General features: G+C 51.6%; 1 protein-coding gene across 2 annotated transcripts in view; it reads right to left on the bottom strand.

Annotated features, from left to right (window-relative positions):
* The window catches only part of TBC1D16 (TBC1 domain family member 16), a 62626-nt gene that overhangs the window by 6454 nt on the left and 46569 nt on the right, over positions 1 to 9603 (bottom strand). The window contains exons 3-7 of one of the 2 annotated variants that reach the window (XM_007462348.1): positions 4396 to 4557; positions 3227 to 3374; positions 2145 to 2312; positions 1496 to 1644; positions 728 to 871 (exon numbers count right to left, since the gene is read on the bottom strand). In XM_007462348.1, coding sequence (XP_007462410.1) covers positions 728 to 871; positions 1496 to 1644; positions 2145 to 2312; positions 3227 to 3374; positions 4396 to 4557 — 771 coding nt within the window. The remainder of the gene's footprint in view (positions 1 to 727; positions 872 to 1495; positions 1645 to 2144; positions 2313 to 3226; positions 3375 to 4395; positions 4558 to 9603) is intronic. The other variant, XM_007462349.1, reaches the window with a different exon arrangement.

The following is a 9603-nucleotide window of genomic DNA, read 5'->3' as shown; positions in this document are numbered from 1 at the left end:
GATCCTCCTGGAGACGCAGTGCAGAGAGCAGGGAGGTCAGTGGAGGGCGGCCGCAACATAGCAGTGTGTTGTTGTGCAGGCCAGTAGAACCCCAGGCTGGAGATCCTGGGCTGTCCGGGCCCCCATCTTTCACCTTGATCTCAGAGGAAGGAGGGCAGCTCTGGGACCGTCTCCAGAGCCCGGGGAAAGGTAATGGCCTGCAATTAGGCACTCACCAGCCCAGCCCCTCGAGAGCAGGGCAAGGAGGAATGTGGGTCTGATTTTCTTAATTGTCAACTGCCTGTGACAAAGGGTGGGCTGGCCAGGAACGCTTTCATGGGCTGCTAATTTTGTGCAATTATTTGCCAGGAGGTAGCAGAACGTCAAAGATGCCAGCCTCAGCCCTGTGTGGCTTTATCATCCAGAAGCCCACCCAATGGGAGACAGAGACCCTCAGGGGGAGGCTGGCCCACGGCCGGTGTGAGACAAGCAAGGTTAGGCTTGGTGGATGCCCAGTGGGTGGGGCCTGCAGGCCTTCCCTGGGTCTCTACGACAATAAGAGACCCACTGACATTGCCTAAAATAGCTAATGACCCTCTGATTCTGGGGCATTGAACCTGGAGGAAAGACCCCTGACCCCTGCAGAAGCTGCTGCTCATCCACTTCCCAGAGGGTCAACTGAGGCCTGAGGCGTGAGGTGGCAGATGGGAGTGAAACCGAGGGGGGCGGGGAACCATGCTGGCCCGGGAGGTGGTACCTCATGCTCTCCACATTGGGATTGCCTTCTCCTCGGAAGAACCGGTTGCTTCGATCTGTCCGTACCACATCCTTGTCCACGGTGAACTGCACGTTCCGCCAGAACGCTCTGTGCTCTTCAGGGGTCATGGAGAGCCTGGCATGGAGCAGAATGCCCGCTGGGGGGTCAGCAAGCGGCACATACGCTCCCGGCTGGCGCGGGCGTCCCACCCAACCCTGCTCCCAGATGGGAACTGGGGCCGCTGGCAAACCCTCCGGCTCCCACTGACCTGGGGTGGGGGGGTGCACAAGGCTTTCCAAACATTAACTCGGCCTCACGGGTCCCAAACAGAGAGCTGACCGCAGCCGCGGGATCAGCGAGGCCCAAACAGACCTCAGCAGTCCCAGTGCCCCCCAAACACCCCGCCACCCCGGCGTTCAGCGGAAGGATGTCAGCGCCTCGTTAAGTACGTTGAAAAAGAATTCTAAAATCTTGACATGCGAGCTAAAGAGAGCCAGTCCCAGGGCCCGCCGCTGGGGTAATAACTGCACTTATCCAGCCCCATCGCTCACGGTCCTGGGAGACCCATTTTTCAAGGAAACTATGGGTCACGGAACATATTAGCAATGCTGAATTGCACCTCAAATTGCCTTTCCAAATGGCATTCCCCTCACGCGGCGCTGGGGTGGGTTTCCCTTACGCGGCGCTGGGGTAGGTTTCGTTTCCCTCCGCGGTTCGAGGGAGCCCCGGCCGGTCGCCGCGGTCGGTCGCCGCGGTCACCTTTTCTGCTGGATCTCGGCGTATTCCTTTCTCTTCTGCACCCGCAGCGCCTCCCTCTCCTCCGACGTCGACTCGTGGCTGTAATAACGCAGCAGGAAGGGCCAGACCTCCCCCCGGATTGACACATCAATGCCGCCGAAGAAAATGGCCTGGAGGAAGCGGCAAAAGTTTGGGAGGGGCCAAAGCAGGGCCGCTCAAAGGACCCCCAAATCCCCGGAGATCTGTGTTTTGGTGGCTTTGCAGCGCCTTCTTGACAACTGATGCCTTGATTCAGATCGCTGCAATTTGCACATGTTTGGAAGGGGAAAGTGCTGGGCCCCCATTCCCATACAGGACACAAACCAGGCTCATTTCAATGTCAATGCCCCCCCTGGTGCGGCACTCAGATTAACCTGTCGTTCTCACGTCAGGGCCTAATCCCGGTTTTGGAATCGCGGCGCGGGCTGCGAGCTCTGCTATACAGGCTGACGCGGGGTCTTCCAAACCCGCTCCGGAGGTTGCTTTTTCATCGCAGCGGCTTTGATTGCTCTATCGGGCGCGTTCACACAGCCAGCTCTGGCACCAGCGGACGCACCCCCCGGAGGCGGCCCGTGGGCATGGCCCCGACCCCTGGTCCTGAATCGGGCCCCGCGGGCACACCGGGCCTCACCTTGCGGAGCTTGTACTCCTCCTCCACCTGGCCCAGCGCGTTCAGGTGGCGGAGCCAGGCCGCGACGTCCAACCGTCGGTACATGCTCTCCTCGGGGTGCGTCTCGGAAGACGGCAGTTTGGGACGCCGAATGGAGAACTGCATGCACGTCTTTTCGTCGGCGACCTGCTGGACGAGAGGACAGCTGGGGATCAGTGTCTCAGCCGCTTCGCTTTCGAAGCCAGCCGCGCTCTTCGCGGGATGTAAGCCTTCCTCTCTCTTCCGAAAGGTGGGGGACGCCTCTTCCCTGCATACAAACTCCTAAATGGCAAGTGTAATTAGACACAATTCAAATGAAAATACCATCCTCTTACCATGGTCCCCCCTCGCGCTCCCGGCTCCCGGCCCACTCCCATCGACTGCCGCCCCCCACTCTCCCTCCAGCCCCGCAGCAAAGACGGAATTAATGCCTCGGACGGCCAACTTCCCTCTGCCGGGAGGGCCTGCAATAAATTACATGTGATTGGCCACATACAAAGGGATGGCTGTTCTGCGAGCGGGGAGCCCGCCTGTCAGGTTGTCTCCACGGGCAGTCACGGATCCAGGGCAAAACTGCAGCTGACATTTAATTCAAAAATCAAAGGTTGTTCAATGTAGGGGGAAAAAAAAGCCATGCTACTGTAATAAGGGAAGCCAGCAGGAGGCTCTGTGGGAAGGAAGGGAATTTTAAAGTCAGCCCGTTTCTAATAAGCACATACAGTATCTTAACCAGATAATTAAAGAGCTCTTATTACATTTGTATGTAGATTGAGCAAAATATGGCAGGAAGCCTTGTCAAAACATGATTTTTCAAGTGCAGAGTACTGCCTTTACAAGAAGCCTGGGCACATGTTTCAAATCCCAAATTGCTGCTCTGTAGACCCCCAGCGACCACCGGTCACACCGGAGAGGCCTGGGTCTCCGGGGGAGAGAACCAATGTCCTGGGCCCCCGTTGGAGGGGAGTGGGGAATGGGACGGGGGGTGTCTCAGCAGCCAGGTGCCTCCAGGGGTGGTGCAGGGCCTCCCCACCCTGGGAGCAGTCCCCAACCCTCCTCCGGGCTACCTGGTCTTTGAGGTGCGTCTCTGTGCAGTATTTCCATTGCTGAAGCACGTCGGGCAGCTTATCCAGGCCACCGTGGTGGAAGTGGAACACCTTGTACTGGCTTTCCCGGCTGGCGACGACCAGCTGGCCGCTGGTGCAGGCCTCATCACTGAGTGGCCATCGGAGGGTGGAAGAGAACAGACCCATGAATATGTAAACATGGGTTTTTATTTCCAAGTATAATCAGAGGCCCCTATCGCCAACCTCAGAGGCAGGAAACAGAAAGTCCCCGTGGAGTTTGGCTGCTGGTGGCAAGGGGACAGAATTACGCCCCAACAGAAGCCATCACTCCTTTGCTGAAGAAGGCAAAGCAGCTCCCTTCCTGGGAGACCCCAGGTTGTATTGTCCTCACTCCCGGGAGACCTGCCAGAGCAGCCTTCTGTCTCCACCCTTGCCTGCCAGGTCATATCCTCCCTTCTCTCTGGGAGTCCTGGGGGTGGATGCCCTGATGGGGAATCAGGTTTTGAACCCAGATGGGGCGGGCGCTAAGGGATGCCCCTCCAGCAGCCTTCCCCATCCAGCATGGAAGGCGCTCTGGGAGAATCCTCCGGGGAAATTCACGACACATGCCTCAGGGCCATCGCCCAAACTTGGCTTCCCTTCCATGAAAGGCGGGATGTGGCTCTGGGTCTGGGAACTCCCACAGAGACACGTCTGCTTCTTCTAAGCACCAGTCTTGGTTGGTGCTTTCCTGCGGCTGGGCCACCCTGCCTTTCAGGAAGAGAGACATGAGGTGGCCGTTAGGCAGGGAACTAAAAGGGATGGGTCCCCATAATGAAGGAAAGGGTGCCTCCCTCTAGAAAGCCATGGCCTATTCTGAGCACGCTGGGCCTCTGGGTGGGGGACCGGGGGCAGCCTGCAGCAACTGCTCTCTGTGTAGCCCTGGTTCGTCGTCTTTCCCCAAACCAGAGCTCCAGGCAACAGCTGCTTACTATCACCCTGAAAGCAGAGGAAAGAGTTTGGGAGCTACCCAGACCCAGCTCCTGTGGGGCAGCCGTAGGGGGCACTGCTGACGAGACTAGTGATGTTGGGAAGCAGATGTTTGGGGATGCAGGGGTGCTGGACCCAAGCATGGCCCCCCGGGACATGGCACACAGGCAGCTTCCAGGACATGGCCAAGAGGGCCTCACCTGAAGAAGAGGCGGAGGGAGCGCATGTGACCCAAGTCCACTCGGAACACACCGCAGATCTGCTCCAAGGCGCAGGCTCGCTGCGGCTCGTCCCAGCGCGGGGGCTGCAGGAGGCCACTGCTGTCCGGGAACTGCAGGTGGGCGTCCACGCTGGAGGGGGAGCTGGTGGAGCAAGTCATGTGAGGGCCACATGTTTCTCTGTTGTGCAGCCATGGGGGAAGGGCAGGGAGGGCTGGGGAAACCATTTAAACGTGCGTGCACACTCAGAGATATAGCCGAACACGCTGGGCACACAGAGGCTGTCCATGGACACCCATGAATGAATGAACGAATGAATCCTATCACAAGTCTTGCCCAATTACACTTTAATGTGGATGGGAAAGCATTTTTGTGATCAAATTTTGTTCCACCTCAACACAGATATTAGGTTGTCATAATGGCAGATGAGGTCCTACTGACTGGGTTTGAGCCCTTGCTGTGTGACCTTGGGCAAGTTACCAAGCCTCTCTGAGCCTTTGTTTCCTCTTTTGCACAGCGAAGATAATAACATGGCTTCGTGTAGAATGAACAGTGCTCAGTGCTGGGCACCCTGGTTTTCAGGGCTTACTAAAAGAAGCTGTTTTGTGACCATTTTAGACAGCATGGGGCTTCCGTTTGGGTTCAAATTGGTTCAGTATTTTCCTGAAAAAATAGTGGTTCCATAAGGAAAAATTGGGGTTATAATACTATTAATACTAATAGTAAACACTTAGCTCTGTGTTAACCACTTTTCATGTGCTTTTTATCACATATAAGCTTCACAATAAATCCTAGGAAATGGGCGGTTATTACCACCATTGTACAAAACAGGAATTGAGGCTCAGAAAGGTTAAGTAACTTGTCCAAGGTCACACAGCTAGCAGGTGGTAGAGCTGGAATTTGAACCCAAGCTTTGTGGCCCACGCCTTCACCAGTGTATTTAACTGCTTCTAAGTTCAAAGTTCAGCAATACAACCCCATTACCTTATTCTGCTTCTTTAAAAACTTAATAATTTTGTTTGGCTCCTCGGTTGCCAAATATTTTATTACCTGGATTCAGCTACACCACAGGTTAAATGCTGTCTCTTGAGATTTAATAGTAACATCTAGCAGATGACTGCTAAAATATCGCCAGAGTAAAGGCAAGCATCAGTTCTGGATCCCAACCCTGATATCCCACAGAGGTAAGACTGCAATCACTTTATCCCACTTTCCTGTTTCAGCCGAGAACATAAAAGTGTCGGAGGCAATTAATCCTGAGGCACCTCTTCCTCTGATGGGCACCAGGTCTCCAAATGAAGCTACTCTGGATTGTTCAAGCAAATCCCTCTAACTTGGAACTTCCTCAAAGAGGAAGACTGGCCTTTGTAGAAACTTAGCTGCTTCTAGAACAATACTGGGCCTGGTGTGCAGTTCTTCCCCACCTGCCTAAGGAAGTGAGCTGAGCCAGGTCCTCCCATTTCTGAGGGGCACCTGCGCTCTCCCAGGAAACAGACTCAGGTAAAGATAGACAGCTGGATGGGAGGGTAGGTAGACAAGCTGAAGCACGCAGCCACACGGCAAACTCGGACCCAAAAAGGCTGAGGGATTCCCTGTCCTCCCGAGGGGAGCCTGAGTGGCTGCACTATGCAATGACTGTCTGCAAAACAAGGCAGCCACAGGTCTGAAGACAGCCCCCCACCATGCCGCTTCACACAGCATTTCATAATCTGCTTATTGAACAATGAGGCCGCAGTGGCCGGAGAGCATGTGCTTGGCGTGCTTCCCCAGTGGGGCCGGCCCATCCGGGCTCACCTCCAAGCCCAGCCAGAGAGGGCCCAGCAAAGGGTGGCATTATTTCCAGCCCCCCTCCCCCAGTTCTCCCCACCGCCACTCCACGTGCACATAGCACGATCCTCCAAAATCTGCATGCCCTTCTCAACATGCTACGTCCTGCTCACCCCACAGGGCAGGCCAAGGTTTGCAGAAACCAGATCCAGGATGGACACTTGCTCTCGCAGAGTCCTGGCCGAAGCCACTGCTCCCCTGCTGTGGTGGAAGGACTGGGGTCCTGAGGGGAAGGAGCCCAGGAGAGAGGCCCCCCCCCAGCACCTTCCTGCAGCAACTTGCCCCCAGGCAGAAGTCTGCCTAAACCCTTTTACAACTCCTGAGGGGGAAATTATTTGCATTAATTAATTGATCGATTAATTAATTCAAGACATTATGTTGGGACCTACAGCTGGGGTTCCACGGTTCAAACTGGAGCAAAGTTGATAGAAGACTTCGTTCTCTGTTGTTTAGGGCCTGTCATAGCAGATGACTGTACAGTCATCTAGGTCACCTAGGGCCACATCTGTTTCTGCCTGAAGACCCATTGCCATGGGGTTGAGGGCCGTATCTCGTTTGCTCTCCTGCATCCCCAGCTCTCAGCACAAGCCTGGCACAGAACACAGAGATTTAATACTCATGCCTGGGGTGAAAGTGTTAAATGTCTGGGAATTTTGAAGTCATAGAAAAACAGGGAAATAAAATCTTGGGAAAATTGAAATATGTACAATTTTTATCTTTTTACACATGCAGAGCAATTTGGTTTTAAGAATACTCATATGTGCGGCATATAATTTGGCTTGTTCATAAAATTATTGTGTGGTACATTAAAATTATAAGGATGGTTTATCTAAGGCAATAACTCCCAATATGCTATAAGTTAAAAATGTTTTATAGGTAGAGGGAGAAGATGCTAAACCCTAAGAAATATAGCATTTCTTTCTGAAGATCACCAAAATGTAAAACAGAAATGAATAAGAAAAGCCAGCTCTGTCACAGCAAAACACAGCAAGCGTGTTCTTTGTCAATCTGGCAACTCCTGCAATGTCAGGCACAGAGTTGGAGATTAAATATGGCCCCAAATTCCTAGAGTGGTGTTTGTTTCCATACCCCTGAATCTGGGCTGGCCTTTCGAGTGGCTTTGGCCAATAGGATGTGCTACGAGTGACATTCTATGAGTTCCAGAGCCTGGCCTCAAGAACCTTCTGTATTCTCACTCTTGGTATACTCCTGCCACCATGTAAGGAAGCCCAGGCACAAATGATGAGAGACCACAAGGAGAGAGAGACTCAGCTGACAGCATCAGAGTCCCCAGACCTCATGGACAGAGACCATTTCAGACCCTCCACCTGGCTGAGCTCCCAGCTGGTGACAGCTGCCTGAGGAAGCCCCAGAGCACCCAGCAGAACAGCCTGACTTGGTCCAGACCAACGGGAAGACCTGTGAGCAAACTGAAGATGGTGGTTTTAAGCTGCTAAGTTCTGGAGTCCTTTGTTATGGGGCTATAGGTAACTGATAGATACGGGAAGTGTCTGTTTTCAGAAAAAGCCCGAGCAGGAAGGAAGAAACCTCCAAAATTATTATTTGGGGATTTTTTTTTTTCCTTTGGTCATGACGAGGAGCATTTAGGATCTTAGTTCCCTGACCAGGGATTTAACCTGTGCCCCCTGCAGTGGAAGCGCGGAGTCCTAACCACTGGACTGTCAGGGAATTCCCTTCCTCCAAAATTATTGAATTGTGGTTCTCAAGGTCAAAGAGACATTGTGGCCAGACTCTAACATTTTTTAAAATCCAAACTTCTAAGTTAGCTCTTGCTTTTCTTCCTTCTGAGCCTTTTGATTCAGTTGAACAGTAAGTCTATGGAACCCCAGCTGTAGGTCCGAAGTATAGTGTCTTGAATTAATTAGTCAGTCAATTAATTAATGCAAATAATTTCCCCCACAGGAGTTGTAAAAGGGTTTAAGCAGACTTTTGCCTGGAGGCAAGTTGCTGCAGGAAGGTGTTGGGGGACCCTCTCTCTGGGGCTCCCTCACCTCAGGGCCTTCCACCACAGCAGGGGAGCAGGAGCCTTTACCCTGGACTCTGTCGGAGCAAGCGTCCATCCTGGATCTGGTTTCTGCAAACCTTGGCCTGCCCCGTGGGGTGAGCAGGACACAGCATGTTGGGAAGGGTGTGCAGGTTTCGGAAACTGTGCTGTGTGCATGTGGAGTGGCGGTGGGGAGGACTCTGGGGGAGGAGGCCTGGAAATAATGCCACCCTTTGGTGGCCCCTCATAATTGCCAGAACTTGGAAGCAACCAAGATGTCCTTTGGTAGGTAAATGGATAAACAAACTTCAGTACATCCAGACAATGGAATATTATTCAGTGATAAAAAGCAATGAGCTATCAAGCCATTATGTCCATACGCATTACTGAGTGAAAGAAGCCAATCTGAAAAGGCAGAGTTGGAAACTTACTATATGATTCCAACTCTATGACATTCTGGAAAAGGCAAAACTATGTAGATAGTAAAAGGATCACTATCCTTTTGTCAGAGATCCTGGTTGTCAGAGACTGGGGGGAGTGGGAAGCGGTAAATAGGTGGAGCACAGAAAAATTTTAGGGCAATGAAACTACTCTGTATGACATTATAGTGGTGGCTACATGTCATTATATTACATTTCTTAAAACCCATGCAATGTACAAGAGTGAATCGTAATGTAAACTATGGACTTTGGGGGATAATGAGGTGTCACTATAGGTTCATCCAAGGTAACAAATGTACCACTCTGTAGCACTCTGGTGGGGATGTTGGTAATGGGGAGGCTTTGCATGTGTAGGGGCAGGGGTATATGGGAAATCTCTGTACTTTCCCCTCAATTTTGTTATGAACCTAAAACTGCTCTAAAAAATAAAGTCTATTAAAATGAAAAGCCAAAAAACAAACTGGGACATATATATGACAAGGATTAATATCTTTAATACAGAAAAAAGTATGTAAATTAAAAAAAATGAATGCCCAACAGAAAAAATGGCAAAGGTACAAGAAAAAACAAATCACTAGAGAATAAATACAACTAGCCAATAAAATTTTCATGTCCAGCGTAATGAAATAAATGCAAATGGAAACAAGATACAATTTGAGGGGAGGTCTATGAAATTGGCATAATTAAAAAGTTATGAAATATAGTGTAAGTAAGGGTTTGGGGAAACACTCTTGCACAGCTGGGGGCACTGTATGCTGTTCAGATTTCTCTCAATGGCAGTTAGGAAATCGAATGCAAAAGGCTTAAAAATGTTTATGTATTTTGACCCTTTACTTTCATTTCCAGATACTGATCCTAAGAAAACAGCCAGAGATACCTACCAAAAATATGTATGTGAATAGACACAGAAAAAGCCTC

The sequence above is a fragment of the Lipotes vexillifer genome, unplaced genomic scaffold (genome assembly GCF_000442215.2).
Source record: "Lipotes vexillifer unplaced genomic scaffold, Lipotes_vexillifer_v1.1 scaffold1691, whole genome shotgun sequence".
Taxonomy (NCBI): Eukaryota; Metazoa; Chordata; class Mammalia; order Artiodactyla; family Lipotidae; genus Lipotes; species Lipotes vexillifer.
This window is presented reverse-complemented; position numbering and strand designations above follow the sequence as displayed.